Source organism: Chrysemys picta, chromosome 7 (assembly GCF_011386835.1).
Source record: "Chrysemys picta bellii isolate R12L10 chromosome 7, ASM1138683v2, whole genome shotgun sequence".
Taxonomy (NCBI): Eukaryota; Metazoa; Chordata; order Testudines; family Emydidae; genus Chrysemys; species Chrysemys picta.
Genome location: NC_088797.1, coordinates 5,343,564 through 5,360,295, shown reverse-complemented (window position 1 = coordinate 5,360,295; position 16,732 = coordinate 5,343,564). Strand labels below are relative to the sequence as shown.

The 16,732-nt window shown below is 41.5% G+C and overlaps 1 protein-coding gene across 6 annotated transcripts in view; it reads right to left on the bottom strand.

Annotated features, from left to right (window-relative positions):
* Positions 1 to 16,732, bottom strand: part of ATXN7 (ataxin 7) — a 131,074-nt gene that overhangs the window by 5,186 nt on the left and 109,156 nt on the right. For all 6 annotated transcript variants that reach the window (XM_065550650.1, XM_065550649.1, XM_065550648.1 and 3 more), the window contains 7 exons: positions 12,273 to 12,525; positions 10,430 to 10,692; positions 9,530 to 9,612; positions 7,401 to 7,666; positions 6,248 to 6,446; positions 5,030 to 5,151; positions 630 to 1,569 (listed from right to left, as the gene is read on the bottom strand). In XM_065550650.1, the coding sequence (XP_065406722.1) occupies positions 630 to 1,569; positions 5,030 to 5,151; positions 6,248 to 6,446; positions 7,401 to 7,666; positions 9,530 to 9,612; positions 10,430 to 10,692; positions 12,273 to 12,525 (2,126 nt within the window). The remainder of the gene's footprint in view (positions 1 to 629; positions 1,570 to 5,029; positions 5,152 to 6,247; positions 6,447 to 7,400; positions 7,667 to 9,529; positions 9,613 to 10,429; positions 10,693 to 12,272; positions 12,526 to 16,732) is intronic.

Here is a 16,732-nt window from a genome sequence, read left to right as displayed (position 1 = left end):
AACTAACAAAAGTAATTGTTAACTACTCTTTTCTCCTGCTCATACTGCAGAGCCTGGCAACAGAGCTCTGGGGAAGGAAGCTGTATTTTATTGCAACTGAGTTATAATCAAAATGGTTAACTACGTTCTGACTGTAGAATGCTTACTGTTGTGGATATGGAAGTCAGAAAGATCCCAGCCTGACTTTCAGATACTTGGCTCAGTTTGCAAGGCTGACACTCAGGAAAAATATTTTTACTTGTGAAGCGAGTGAATTTCATCTGGGAGTAATTAGGTAATGATTATGGAACCCATTATGCCACTTTTAAACGCAACTTTTCAGAGTAAAACCACACTTTAAAAAAAGCGGATTTGTTGTAATAATCTGACAGCAAAAGATTCACAGTGAAAAATATTTAAAAAGAGCAGCAGTCAAATAGGAAAACAGATATCCACCTTTCACTAACAGAATGTCTAGAATCAGCTAGTCAACCAAAACCAACAGGACACGACCTAGATGTTGTAGGGGTCCCTTCTGGCCTTAAACTCTCTGACTATGACCAATATAACCATGTGCAGTCACCAGTGCAAGTCTGCAGATTCCAAAGCTAATCTGTCAAGTGAAATATCTTCAATACAAAATGTCATACCTGATGAAGAAGAGAATTGTTCATCAGTCCCTGTGTCCCTGTGATTGCACTGGTGTGTTTTGCATGAACATTGTTCACCGATGGCAATTTGGCAACCTTGTTTGATTTGCTGCTGTTTATGCTGCTTGAACCAGGTGAGCACTTTCTTTTCTTTCCTATGAATTTGTCCAGGGAAGTGTGTGCATGTGAAAAACTGCTGTGTGAATTTACAGTCAGTTCACTGGCCTGATGAACAAATGGCCCTAAGGAAAGAGTGGAATCACTACTGTTCATCATCACACTCATTCTTTTTATCGATTCTGCAGGGCTTCCAGTAGGAGGGCCCCTCCCTGATTGGTCATGTTTGAGGCTACCAGAGTTAGCTTTGCTAGTCATACAATTGAGGCCAACACTGTGCGACGAAGATGTCATGGATGAATGATAAGAGGTCCCAGAGTTAGCCACACAGTTTTTCCTAAAGGACTCTGTGGAATGAGACGAAGGTGCTAGCAGTGCGGAACTGTTTTTACGCTTCTTTCCTGAGCCGCCGCTGCTACTGTTGCTACTGGTACTGTTACAGTTGGCGCTGCTAGCAGAAGATTCCTTAGGTTTAAAAGACTTGCTGGATTTCAATTTCTGAGGTTTGCTGGGCATAGGTGAAGGTACTGAGGAAAGCACTGTAGGTGTTGAAGGGGACGAAGACACTTGTCTTGATTGCATACTGCAGACAGGGTCCACTGCACCCAGATTAGAAGGATTGGCATTTAGTGTAGTTCCATGTGATGGGACTGATTTACTATTAAGAGACACACAGGAAGGAGAAACCAATGTTGGTGATGACATAACCGTGGTGGGTAAAAGGAAACCTGCAGCACTGACACCATATTGTGACGCAGGCATTGAGTTTGTCCAATGTGGAGCACGAACAGACGCCGTGTTGCTAGATGCTGGGGGAATTTTCCTAGAAAAGAAAAAGAAGAAACGGTTAGTGCTCTTTGTGCACAGACACCAGGCTCTGGAAATTGTCCTGCAGTAGAATAAGCCTATTGGTGTTTGTTCAGTGCACATCTACCAATGTGATATATGCCATCATGTGCCAGCAATGCCCCTCTGCCATGTACATTGGCCAAACCGGACAGTCTCTACGCAAAAGAATTAATGGACACAAATCTGACATCAGGAATCAAAATACTCAAAAACCAGTGGGAGAACACTTTAACCTGTCTGGTCATTCAGTGACAGACCTGCGGGTGGCTATATTACAACAGAAAAACTTCAAAAACAGACTCCAACGAGAGACTGCTGAGCTAGAATGGATATGCAAACTAGACACAATCAACTCCGGTTTGAATAAGGACTGGGAATGGCTGAGCCATTACAAACATTGACTCTATCTCCCCTTGTAAGTATTCTCACACTTATTGTCAAACTGTCTGTACTGGGCTAGCTTGATTATCACTTCAAAAGTTTTTTTTCTCTTAATTAATTGGCCTCTCAGAGTTGGTAAGACAACTCCCACCTGTTTATGCTCTCTGTATGTGTGTATATATATATCCTCAATATATGTTCCATTCTATATGCATCCGAAGAAGTGGGCTGTAGTCCACGAAAGCTTATGCTCTAATAAATTTGTTAGTCTCTAAGGTGCCACAAGTACTCCTGTTCTTCTTTTTGCGGATACAGACTAACACGGCTGTTACTCTGAAACCTGCAAAAATACTGACCTTCTCAAACCCTAAAACATTTTGATAACTTAACCCAACTACGCTGCAAACAAGCGAAGCACTGCTTAGTGATCCGATCCCTTTGGTGGATGTATACGTGGTTACTTATCTGTAACTGGAGTTCCCGAAATATCACGGTCTGCTCTTCTGGGTATGATTTTCAAAAGTGCTCACCATAGGCCTAACTCTGCTCCCACTGAAATCCATGTGAGTTTTACAATTGACTTCAGCGCGGAGTTCCCTCTGCCTCATAGATCTTGAGCCATGGACAGGCATCAAGTCACTAGGGGCGTCGTGCCTTGAAGCAGTAACCTCGGCATTACCAAGGAGGCTCCAGGACAGTTCTCAGCACCAACTGTGATGCCAACACCAAGAGCTTTTGCGGAAGTGTTGTGTTGAGAGGTGACGAGCAGGACCCTCGGGTTTATGGGGAGGTGCCACAGGAGCCTTTTTGACCCCAGAAGGAGAGGAAAGCCAATAGAGAAAAAGACCACAAAAGAACTGCTCTCATTGCAAGAAGCTTTAGAGACTGGGCTGGAGCTGGCACCGTTACGGGCTCTGGGATAGCTTGAGCAGTGGGAAATTATGACTAAATGGGACCTGGATCCAGTCCAACCAAACAGCACTCCCCAACTGAACAATTCAAGTGCTCATGACGCTCCTGGTCCCTGCCTTGCCACTAGCTCCTGCTCCCAAGTCCCCCACAATGGATACCAAACACCCTCTACAGCAGTGGTCGCCAACCTTTTAAAGCACAAGGTCACTTTCTGAATTTAAGTGCAACCCAGGATCTACCCTGCCCCGCTCACTCCATTCCCCCCTCCCTCCGTCGCTTGCTCTCCCCCATCCTCACTCACTTTCACCAGGCTGGGGCGGGGGCTAAGGCAGGCTCCCTGCCTGCCCCGGCCCCACGGTGCTCCCGGAAGCTGCTGGCACTTTCATGTGGCCCCTGAGGGGGGACACGTGAATCTACGCGCTGCCCCTCCCTGTAGGCACCGCCCCCACAGCTCCCAGTGGCTGCAGTTCCCCGTTCTCGCGAATTACCAGTTGATGACCACTGCGCTATAGGGATACCTGGAACCAAATTGTGTGGGTCCACTAAGACCCTTCTTAATCTAGGGCCTTGATAATCTACCCCTAGCCTTGAGGATTATTCAAGATGAGTATGATGTTGAATGCTTTTTCCTAAATTCTGTATACTACACTGCCAGCCTCACGCCTGGAATTATTTCCATATAACCTGGCCCAAAGCAAACCTTTTGAACACGATTTACCGATTGGTGAAAAATGTCTTTGTTCCAAACACATAAACTACAGAAAAGCTCATCTTTGAAGAACAATATGGCTAAAGTTATCCCTACTGTGTCTCAACCTGTTTTTTCCAGAATCAGAGAGAACTGTTAGCCCCAAAACTCCTCAGACAGGAAATCCATCAGTCTCAAAGAGCAACACCACATGCACATTAACTGTTACAGGAAATAAATGGGGAATAACTGGCTAGGTGGTAGCACTGCTGAAAAGGATCACGGAGTAACTATCCTCTTTATAACAGCCCATGGCATATTTGAAGACTTATCAGGTTGTCGTGACTTATCAGGTTGCCCCCCCACCCCCCCCCCCCGGTCTTCTAGTCTCAAGACTCAACATGGCCACTAGTTTTAAGATTTCCTCATAAAAGGTTTAGAAAAATCTGACCTATCGTTTTTGTTGCTCTCATCTGGACTCTAAGAAAGATTTGGAAAATTGGGTAAAGTGTGGACACAATACTCAGGCTGAGGCCTCACCAGTGCTGAGTAGGGCAATTGACTCGTGTTCCGTTTATGATACTCTATACCCACCCAGATCTGAAGATAGGACAAGAAGTAATGAGCATAAACTGCAGCGAGGGAGATTTAGATTAGAAATTAGGAAAAACTTTCTAATTATGAGGATAGTTTAGCACTGGAATAGGCTTCCAAGGGAGGTTTTGGAATCCCTATCACTGGAGGATTTTTTGGAGGTTGGACAAACACCTGTCAGGGATGGCCTAGGTTGACTTGGTTCTGGTCAGCACAGGAGGATGGACTTGATGACCTCTCAAGGTCCCTTCCAGCCCCACATTTCTATGACTCTAGGACTAATACTTACAATTCATCGCAAACCACATTGCTAAGAAAATTTAATATTGAAGCTATAAACAAATCAAACTACTAAAAATATTAAGAAAACCAAAGCTATAGAAAACAGAGATGGGATGAAATACAATTTGGATGTAGAACATGGATTCAAAATTAATGTTTGAGGATGAATCATAATTAGGGTTTGAGGAACTAGAATTTTAGAAACTGCTCAAGAGATTTCATCTCTGTGTCCAGCAGGAAAGCACAAGTTGTCAGCCATCATATTGCTTTAAAAAGGTTCCAGCTACTCTCAGCGCAGCACAAGAATACAAAGAGAGGAGATCTGTGGGTACAGTTTTATGAATAAGTAAAGAATATAGTCTCCTGGTGAATGTAACTCAATCCCCTCCTATTCTCCAGATGACAGTTAAAATGGAGCTGTTGCTCACATTTACCATGTTCCTGGGAGGTGCTAATTTAAAAAGAGGTCTTTAATGAATTATTATTACAACAGGAAAGCCATTTTTCTCTCAAGCTTTAATCTATTTGTATGATAGCAAGAATAATAATACCAAAAACCCCTTTCACTTCTACTCACTTCCACATCTGAGAATTAAGATGCTTGTCCACCATGAAGTTAAGTGCACATCGGATATGGTTCCACCGCTTATCAAACACGTAATAACCTCTTCCAATTTGCCGGCTCCCAAATGTGCAAAACTGAAAATACAGATTTTATTTTGGTGTTTTCTAATTGTAATAACAACTCTCTAAATAATAAATTAACACACTTAATTACAGACCAATAATACACAGGAAAAGTCCAAGGACCTAAGATGGCAAACATGTACATTAGGACTTTGATCCTTATGGCCCAAAAAGTATGTTCAATATATATTCCCAAATAGCTCAGGCTCAACCCGGAAGGAGGACCTCTGAGATGCTGCCACCTTTAATTGGAGTCACCTTGATTAAAGAGAGGGGGAAAGTGGTAGATTTTTTTTTTTTGAGGGGTCGTTAGGTTTGCAACCTTCTCCCATACTTGCTCTGACATTCAGGCCATTCTGTACGGTCTATGTGAGAAGGCCCTGAAGTTTATGGGGGAAGCTTCTTTTGCTCTGAAGCTGAGTCTTGTTGGGAGACAGCTGCTGGTTTTTAGGTGAACTGGTTTTTTAAATTTTGTCAAAGGCAATTAGGATAAGATATACATTATATACAGGATAAGATGTACCTTATATATCTAAATAAATATGTTAGCTCTCTATAAGAAACTGCTTGCAGTCATTTAAAATCTGTTTTTAAATGATTCCACTAAAAGATCTAGGAGTTAAATTACATCACATGCACAAATATTTTAGTAATTATTATTTTTTTTTTTGCTTTTGGAAACGAAAGTATGCCACATGTACCAACTGCTGCCAAGATTTCCACATTAAGCCGTGTTACTGCAAGCCATTATTTCTATGCAAAAATAAGGCTAGCACTGTGATTTAAAAACAGATCGAATACTGAAAGTGTTATTAAACCATACCACTATTTTGCATGTACCGGTTCCACATCTACCCTTTTCTCAAAACACTTTAGAAAGTTTCCGCTTCCACCTGCAATATTTGTGGCACTTTGATTTCTCTTATGTTACAGTGGAGATATCTCAGAATATGTTTTCATAGCACACTGATTCTGATCATTATGATTAAACCCTTCCTGCCTATTCTGTAACAAACACATTTTCCTGTGGCATGAGAACATTTTAGTGAACCCCCCAAAAAATACACTGAAAAACCGTAATCGATTTGTTCACAAATTCAGAACATACAGCGGCTGGCTGAGGATGATGACCTGAATAACGACAATCCAGTTTTTCACCATGTTCTTCTTTTTCATCACACTCTCCCTCATCGCTGGATAAACGGGATGCTGGCTCAGCTGCAGGCAACGGAGGGTGTGGAGATTCATGGACCGCAAGAGAGTCACTAGGGGCATTTCCGCTGTGCTGGGTTGGACAGCCTGGAGGCCTTGACAAGTAAATACATGTAAAAGGTATTACTGAACAAAGGCTACATTAGTAGGAATTATTTATGCCTGGAATTTTTTGCTTGTATAGAAAGGTGCTTTTTTTTAAACCAGGTTTTCCACGTTTCCCTTTCTGTCATAATACCAGTATTTCAGAATTCTTTTAACAGTTACGTCTCACAACTCTCCAGGAAAAGGAGGAATCATTATATCCATTTTGCAGATAGGCAAACTGAGACACAAAGATGAAAGTGGCTTGTCAAGGCCACTCAGCAAGTCAGTAACAGAGCCAGAAATAGAAACAGTAGTCTAGTCCCAACTCCCAGTCCCCAACCACTTCCACCAGCTACTCCCAACCGCTCGATTTGCAGTTGTCCCTTCTTTTTCTCTCCTCCAAAAACTGCTGGGTATTTTAAAAAGCTGGTAACCTACTCATTAAATAAAGGTATCGCCTTCACACCATCCTGACTTGCTGCTATTCTGGATCCGGAGGTAAAGCTAAACTGGATGCCTTAAATTAACTTACTGTTGCAACAACTTCTTCATTTTGCATTCACTTCCTTCTCCTCTGTACTCCAAAATCACATTTCTATTTATCCATTGCCACCTTGCTGGAGCACCAACACTGAATAGCTGCTACAGAATGGAGCTTCTGGTTTGCATTTACTCAAGCCAGCATTTACCTCCCTGGGCCACCCATCAGGGCCTCTTGTTAGAAGGGCAGGAGATACAGCTCACCTAAGACTAAGGAAGGCTATGTCTACACTACGGGGCAGTGTAGACATAGTCGAAGATCCAGTGTGGAATTTTTGAGTGAGAAATCATCAGGCACAGAGAAAGAGCCCTAGGTTGCGAATGAATCTGCATTTCCCACGTGGTAGCACTCATTGGGGAGCAACTTGATGTGTTGATGGCAGACTAATTTCACACTTGGTGGATAAACAGATTTCACTTACCTTGGAAGACTGGGGGGGTGAGGTTTGGGTTTATTAGGTACTAAAGGCTTTGATTCTGTAGGAATAAGTCCATGAGAATTTTGGTGCAGCTCCTGGGAAGTTTTAGAAGGTGAGGGATGTGGTTCCCTGAGAGGGGGCATCTGCTGATGATGATCCGAATGTCGAAGCAATTCCTTTTCCCTGGTTTTGCTTTTGTGCTCGGCTAATAACAAATCAAATCGTTTTCTTCGACCCTGAACAGCCCTCCGCTGGGTTAAGGAATGTGTCTGCAAATCAAAGCATCAAACATTAATCCAAGGCAATTTGATTTGCGGAAAACAAACACTCAGATATATAACAATTCTAGAACACAGGAAATAAAGCAAGGGATGGCTTTTACAAGAAACGTAAAGATGGTCTAATGGGTGTTTATATTCCTATTTGATAAGCCAATAGTAATTAAAGTCAATGCTCTCTGTCAAAGGTCTAATAAGCCTGAGTTTGACATTCAAGCCTTTTTCAATGTCTCACTTTCATTACTAATACAAGAATGCTACCTGACCATTTATTTTAAATCATGAAGCACAGCACATGGTCTTCTCTTAAGAGAAAAGTACCATTTTTTTATGTTTATTTATGGGAATATTGAACATAAGATGTAAAACATACTTTTTAATAAAGAGTACTAAACTTAATAACCTTGTAAATGTCTTTGCTTTTGCATTCCCGGACACCTACTGTATGGTAATGGATATTAAAACCACAAAGAAACAGCAGAATCAACAATCACAACTCCAACAAAGCAACAACATTCAGAGGTTAAGGTGATACTATATCAGGTTGTCCCATTCCTGAAAGATCCTGAACACCCAGTGGAGTTAAATACATGTAGCGCAAAATCTACATGCAGTAGGATAAAAGATTGTTTCCCTTGTTTACATGTGCTAAATTCATTCCCAAGGCCTTACGGTCACACAGTTTGAAGGGCTCAATAATTTGTATTTATTGTGGAAGTAAACAAGCCTATTTTCCACCTTAGTATTAAGCTCTGAAAATATATGAAAACAATATTTTTGAGAGGTAAGTAGAGTGGAAGGAATTTCTATGGGATGCTCTTATTGTCTTTAAAGCTTTTAGTTTATTTCCCTACTGTACAATCCTCTTTTAAAGCGTGACACTTTTCCTTTGGGAGAACAATAGCTTTGTCCCTTGTGTTTTCAAGGAGGCATTACCTTCAAGTTTTCTTCCTTGTCATTAATATCAGTTATGTCTACACTGGTTCCGGAGGTGGTTTATTTGTTAGGTGGTCCCTCTTCTGGCAGCACAGCTGCTGTGCAGGAGCACAGCTAAATATTTCAAGATCACACGATTCATGTCTTTACTTTCTGTAACTTCTCAGGGACAAGTGATCGCTTTTGTTCAAATTGATGTTTAGAGCCTGGGTTCACCAGACTAACTTTTTAAAAGCTGTTTTGTGTACAAAGTTTGCCCTACTAGACAGAGACTCTTTAGATAAGGACTTCTCAGAAAAAGAGTTGAAGCAATATCAAACTACAGACCCGGGAGACAGCACCATTTGGGTTGATACAACCACCTTCTAAAATCTGCTTCAGACTTGGTTCTCCTGTGGGAAAAATTTTGCTTTGTCTAGGTCCCACATAAAGCAGTGACTATATTTTTAATTTCTTTGTGATTAAAATTAATCTTTATAGCCAAAGAGACATTCCCCAATAAGAACATCTAACAATTTTAAGATGGGTAAAATTGAGGCCTGAAACCTTCGTCTGATCCCAAATGAAACGTTACATTTTCAAGATTTTTTTTAAGCCCAACTCTGGTTTACAGTGGAAAAATCATCAGACCCTACTTCTAGATGTTAACAGTGACATTATTAATTGTACAGATCCTTAGACTTTTTTAACAGCAATTTTTATACATTAACATAATTTAATTAAAACTTTGGAAAAATATTTTTTCCCCACCAGAACTAAGATTTTTACCAGTCTCCATCACAGTTTTATCAGAGGATATCATTTTCAATGGACATCACTGAAGTTTAGCAGTAAGCTGAATGATGTTCAGTTTTCTGTCATGATGTGCAGAAAATTCAAACTTTACTTCATAAATTTATTCTGAGGAACATGTCCTACCTTGCATGTCAAAGACCTAGTACAGGGTTTCTTGGTTTCCACATCAACGACGCCACAGTATATATCAGGATCAAACTCTCTCTCTAGCAAATACACACAAATATACCATTATTGTAAAACAAGAGAGATTAAAAAAACATGTTTTGAAAATATTGGTCAGAATTTTAATCATAATATATATAACTGAACCTGTTCTCAAGACACATGCATTTAATAATAAATATTAGAAATTGCTGAATTTTAAAAACATTTTCTCTTTTACTAGTTTCTGACTGGTTGAAACTTAAGCCCCAATCCTGCAGCAGGATCTATGAAGACAGACATTTATGACTGGGTAAAGTCTCACAGCAGAATCAAATTCTTCACAGCAAAGGAACATGTATTCATGTAAAAATAACACCAGACTTAAAAGGGCACCATATCAATTTGAATATTGATGTCTGAATTTTTTAATCTAAGATAAGTAACACCCAAAATTACTGTAACTGAAAGATTAGAGAAAACCATTTCCCTATGTTTCAGTTTACTTTATGTAAGCCATTCAGTTTCCTTTGTACGGGTGGGTCTTTCACACAGCAACAGAAAGACATTTATGGTAATAGGAAAATGTAACTGTACACCCCCCAACATTAGGGCATGCACAGGTAGGTATAATACCTGAAGCACACTGTCAACTCTTTTTAATAATTAACTAGATATCAAGTTGATGGTGTCCCTTTAAGAATGAGACACTTTAAAGGGGAACATTTAAGACCAACCCCAACAAGTAACTGGTCAACTTTCTGCACTGTAATTAAAATCTATCGACTACCTGTTTAAAAGAATGTTTTTGGTTATATTTGTATCTTCATACACTACTACTACTATTATTAATATAGCAAACAATATTTTTTAAATTACCTGACAATCTTTTATGTAAGAATTTCCTATTATTTGTACTATCTTCTGGTTTCTTTTCCAAAAATGGAGGCACAGAGAGAAGACCTTTACCAATCAGTATCTGTCCAGGGGAAGGCAAAGGTGGCTTTGGTATTGAGGGACAATTAAGGCCAGTCTTTATTGAGGAACTCACAGTAGTAGAACAAGTTGGACCAACAGCAGTTTTCAATAGTGCACCATCTATCTTTGGATGAATCTTTTCCACTTTGACAGATGGAGTCATGCTGTAGTTAGTGGGAAATAAAGGAAAAGGCCATTTGCAAATAACTGTAGTACCCCATGGTCATGATTGTCCAAGCTACCGAATAAGTGCTCTATTACTCGAAAATATTCTGAATTGTTCTTTTCACAACAAAAACATAGGTAGTAATAATTCTGCCTCTTTCCCCATTTTTAAATTTTAGAAGTTGTTCATTTTATATACATTTTTTTGCTACTTTCTGATGTCCACAATAAGATGAAAGTCAATCCTTTCCTGCTCTCTTTACACTATCTCTTCAGAAATGTTTCCACAGCACCAGCGAGGAACTGAAGCTGTGTGGTTTAGCAACACAGACAAATGTACATTACACAGTTATAGTGTATTGCACAAACAGCTGGGATGGCCTGATTTTGGCAGAAGACCTAGTGAGAGACGCCATGTTCTGATGACAGCAAATTACAGTGCTAGTACAGCAATCAGATATGTGCAGGTCAACCCTCATGCCTGTGTGTGAGATACCACACAAGTCTGGATCGGACCAGGCATATCAAATGATAGGATCTGGACCTATATTGGAAAGGTCTTCACTGAGAAAGATTCAAGCTGCACCTATGTGGGATTTCTCCTGGAATAATGCTGTTGGTTTGCCTACCCTCTAGACCAGTGGTCTCCAACCTTTTTATGCCCAAGATCACTTTTTGAATTTATGGGCAACCCAAGATCTACCCTGCCCCGTCCCCGACGCCCTGCCCCTTCCCCAAAGATCCGCCCTGCTCACTCCACCCCCCCCCCTCCGTCGCTCACTTTCCCCTACCCTCACACACTTTCACTGGGCTGGGGCAGAGTTTTGGGGTTCAGGAGGGGGTGCAGGCTCAGGGCTGGGGCCAAGCGGTTCCCAGTGTGGGAGGGGGCTCTGGGCTGAGCCCTGGCCAGAGGGTTGGGGTGCAGGAGGGAATGAGGGGTGCAAGAGCTGGGAGAAGTTTGGGTGCAGGAGGGGGATCCAGGCTGGGGTAGAGAGTTGGGGTACAGGAAAGGGTACAAGGTGCTGGCTCTGGGAAGGGGGTCAGGGCTTGGGGTGCAGGAGGGGTTAGGGATGCAGTGGGGGGTATGGGATGTTGGCTCTGGGAGGAGGCTCAAGGCGGGGCTTGCTGCCGGAGGGGGTTTGGGTGCAGAAGGGGATATGGGGTGCTGGCTCTGGGAAGGCTGGGCTTGGGGTGCTGGAGGGGGCTCAGGGCAATGGGAGCTGCAGGGGCGGTGCTTGCAGGCAGAAGCAGCGGAGACCCCTGATCCCCGCTCCCCCCCAGCCGCTTCCGGGAGCGGCATGGGGCTGGAGCAGGCAGGAAGCCTGCCTTAGCAGCTGGCCCGCTTCACCACCAGAGAGCGCAATTAACTGGGAGATCCTCTAAGATCGACCAGCCCATCGCGATCGACCGGTTGGTGACCACTGCTCTAGACCGATCTCCTCTAGAGCCTTTCCAACAGATCGTTGCATTTCATCTTTCATAACCAAACACACAAAATACTTAAAACTGTTACAAATTTTTGCACCAGCTTCTGTGCAAGTGATAACATTGAAATTGATTCTCAAAAGAACATACTCACATTTTATCGTGGGGAACTTTGCTATGTTGTACCGGGTGCAGTAACCTATTGTTTCCACCGATCTGCAGCTTGTCTTTGGGTGATTTCAACAACTTGGAATTGGATGATGATGCACTAGTACCTCCACTGGATGAGCGATTGCTCCCACTTCCACTGCTACCTTTGCTCTTTGAAGACAAAGATGAAAAGAGGGAAAATACTGAAGAGGAGGGAGGGGTCAAAGGCGGCTTGCTGGAGGAGCTGTGTCTTCTTTCTGAAAGGAAAACCAGAGTTTGTAAATTTCAGAGTAAACACAGGAACATTTCCAAAGTATCCTACTTCATCATTTGCTCCATTAAAATTGTTCCTTTACTGGTCTGAGGGCGCCCTACCCCACACAAGCGCTATAGGATTCAGCACATCACAACCGTGGAGTTCTGAGCTCCCTTCAATGCTGCTTCCTAATTAGTCCCTGGAATGGCTTTTAAACTTTGTGAGGCTCATTCCTCCACCAACAATGCTTAGCTGAATAAGCTGCCCTTTAAAAAAATACTCCCATGTTCCTCTCAATCCAAGGAGCACAAGACTGGGAATCAGATCCATGTGTCCCACATAGGGAAGCACAGAACTATCCCCTAGCCCAACCAAGCTTAACTCTCACATTTCATCAAGAATTATCAAATGTTTTGTTCTAATGCCTCCTAACAGGGTGAAAGAACTTCCACACTAATCTTTTGCCACTGCCTGCTAACTCTTAGCTCTGGAACACTTCTAGATTTATTCTGTAATTTTCCTGGGAGCAATTCTACTCCCCTTTCATAATCTGCCCCGACCAGTTACGGCAGAATTCTATCTTACAGCATCAGACATCAGTGATTCATTGCATTCATAGGAAAAATAGTTATTCAGGTGTGTGCTTTGTTTTTAACCAGGAAAAAGATACCTGAATTGCTGAACAGAGAGCAGGCAGGTTACCATGATGCATATGTCAGAGAAGGAATGACTGAGTTTATGGAGTTACATTTAATAAAAGGATAGCCCTGGCATTAACATAAATAAATGTTTAAATATTTCATTTCAAATGTATAGCCTATAGATTTTAAATGTGTGTATGTTATTACAGTTAATCGCTGAGTTACCACTGCCTGCACACCTCACAACTTCATGGAATATCCAGTTCCACCTGCATACAACCATGGTAATAAGCCATTCGCTGACCTGATATCTGGGTAACACAAACTCCTGGTGGTTCCTAGATAACACTTATAGGCAGCTCTCCTGTTTACAGGCATGTCTGTGTCTCCACCAATCGGCCAAGTGCAGCATATCAGACCACAGAGCTAGGGTGCATGTGTGGGGCATGGAAGGGCACATACTTGTTAGTAATAATGTTTCTTCTCAGCTGATACTGTTAACATTGCTTAAAGCCACCCGGGGGAGGTCCAGGTTGGATATCAGGAAAAACTATTTCACTAGGAGGGTGGTGAAACACTGGAATGCGTTACCTAGGGAGGTGGTGGAGTCTCCTTCCTTGGAGGTTTTTAAGGCCCGGCTTGACAAAGCCCTGGCTGGGATGATTTAGTTGGGAATTGGTCCTGCTTTGAGCAGGGGGTTGGACTAGATAACCTCTTGAGGTCCCTTCCAACTCTGATATTCTATGATTCTATGATTTGGCTATTCCAATCTCAGAAATGGCCACAGGGCTATGACAAAACCTAATTAAACGGTCAGGAAGCTTGCCCATCAAGTTGCAGTGAACTCTGTCACCTGGTAGGTATACGTAATGATCACGTCCACCATTCCATACATCCCATCAGGCCCAGGGGAATGTGCAATACTTCAATGAGGTTCTGCTAATTCAATCCAGGAAAAAAATTCCTTCCCAGCCCCAAATATATCACTCTGTGACCAATCCGGACACCCCAGTCACAGGTTGAAGCCATCCACAGAAAGTCACCAACCCTGTGCCAATGTAGCCAGCAACAGCACTGCCACCCCCAACTCTCAGCAAGAGTGTCAGGGGAGAAGTAACCATGGAAAAGTGAGTCAACCTCTCCCCACTAGGCAAGAAAGGTAGGCGGAGCGCCAGATTAAGGCCAGCAAACTCTATCCCCATGATCTGGGAGCAAGAATTTTAAACATGTTCGTCGATGCTGAACTAAAGTATTTGTAACAGGTTAGTTATAAATGAACAGGTTAGATCAGGAAACTAGAGTCATGAAATGGGGTCTGTAACTGACTCACTGAGTGACTCTCAACAAGTCCCTTATGCTCTGTAGGGGTTTATCTCTCTGCGAAATGAGCATCATACTGACAGCACCTTACAAGGATATTGTCAAGTTTTAAATAATGTTTGTAAAGAGCTTTAAGATCCTCAGATAACATTTTCTACAGAAATATAAAATAATTGCAGTAACTATCACCACTTTTTCTTTTAAATACCTGATTTAAAATGATACAAGAAATCTTCTGTGATGTCCAATATTAACCACTTAACATATTTACAAAACTAGACATTGTACAAGAGTTTCAAGCGAAGTGTATTAGCATCTTATATCCTAGTAAATGGATGTGCTTCTAATATGACAAACTGTTTATTGCCAAATGTCTTTTTATAGCAATGGCAAGAATCCCTGGGTAGCTTTGATAAGTTACTATTTGAAGGCCATTAGTTCAGTGAAGTTTTATGATGCAGCTAGGCTCCATACATAAACCATGACAGAATCGTTGTGTGAATTACTGAGATAAATTAGTTAATATCCCCCAAACTACTGTATATTTAGCAAATTCAAAGTCCAAATGCTTGTCACTGTTAAGAAAAGTTTTTGATAATTTCATAGGTCACCAATGTGATCTGTTTTTAACTTAATTCAATTTATTTAAAATAAGAGAAGGGTGTTACTTCATTTAAGTGTATTCGGAGAAGAAAAAAGGATTAGGATAAAAACTGAGGTTAAATATTACCTTGCAAGTCATCATTAGTGTTAAACTGTGTAAAATATCAATTATATCAATTAATCCACGTGATCTGAATACTTTTTTTTTTTCTAGTGAGTTTAGTCTGGCTGTTCAATTAGCCCTGGATTAAGGTTGGATTGAAAGAAGGCCAGACTATACTGTTTGTTGTATTGATATCATAGAAGGAAAGCCAGTCTTAGCATAAGTAAGATAATACAAAAAAAAAAACAACCCCTTTTAACTGGTGATAATTAAAGACCTGACCGAGGGGGTTGAGACTGTTAATCAAATATCAGGGTTACACACCATACGGAACAGAACCAAGTTGTGATAAATGTTTTTAAAACAATGACCTGAATCAGAGTGTTTTCTTTTGTGCAAACCCTGAAAACGTTTGTCCCTTCATGGGGATATCTTGATTTTGCAGACTAGATATTTATACTAATACGCAGGTTCTTCACTAACTCAACGGCATTGGGATATTCCCAGCATCCACAGTAACTTCAAACTCTAGACGGCATCCACTCTTGGAATTTTAGGGAATTTCCACAGCATTGCTCTAGCACCAACAGAGAGCGCTTCTCAACAAATGGTGAGCCCTAGAGTAGGCCAACCACCAACATTTTTACCACTGTCCATTAAAATGAGCTACGCTAGCGCTGTACATACAGTTGAACAAATCCCCAGCCAGCTCCAACAGGTGAGGATCTAGCTTCCTGTATAGAGCCAAGGGCCTAATAACCAGAAGTAGAACTCTTCTTTGCCTTGATGCCTACAAAAACACCTGACAACAGTTAGGCTGCTGCAGCTTGGAGGCCACAGCCTACCATGCTGACTAATGTTGTCCTACTTTACTCCCCCACTGGTCTATATCCATCCATTGTCTCTCGTCTGACACTCACACTCTTTGGGGCAGGGCCTGGTTTTTTGTTTTCTATTTGTACAATGGGGCTAGGTATATGACTGCAGATCCTAGGCACTGCGAGGATAAAATAATAATAGACTTGTTCGAGCATGAAGATTGGCAACGTTTTTTCCAAAGTAGGGACAGTATTTAGGGAGAAGGGCAACTAGAGAGTTCAACATAAAAATGGAGGTTTTCTAAGATATGTTTCAAGTACCAATAGAAATGCTTATTTTAGAAATTTAGGATAGCAATGCAATCTTTATCCTGCATATCATAGAGAAATCTGGGGTAGATGCTATGACAATAGTGTAGTGTATATAACGTACTAGTAATTACAGTAGGAACAGGTTTTGAAAAATGTACTCACCAACAATGATGGAGAGAAAGGGATGCTAATATATTAGTTTCTGTAGATTATAAGCTTTCATTTAAAAAAAAAATTAAGTTTCTGGCCTTTATGATCGCACAGAAAACCATCCAAATGTAGTTAACTAATTTCAATGTCTTCCTGAGTCTGCAAGTTTAAGTGGGGGAAGGAAGCGTGTGTGAAATTAACAAGATTCTGGTCACTATCACTGTTCAGAACTCTGTGAACAGCAGCAATAGAAAGCAGTGA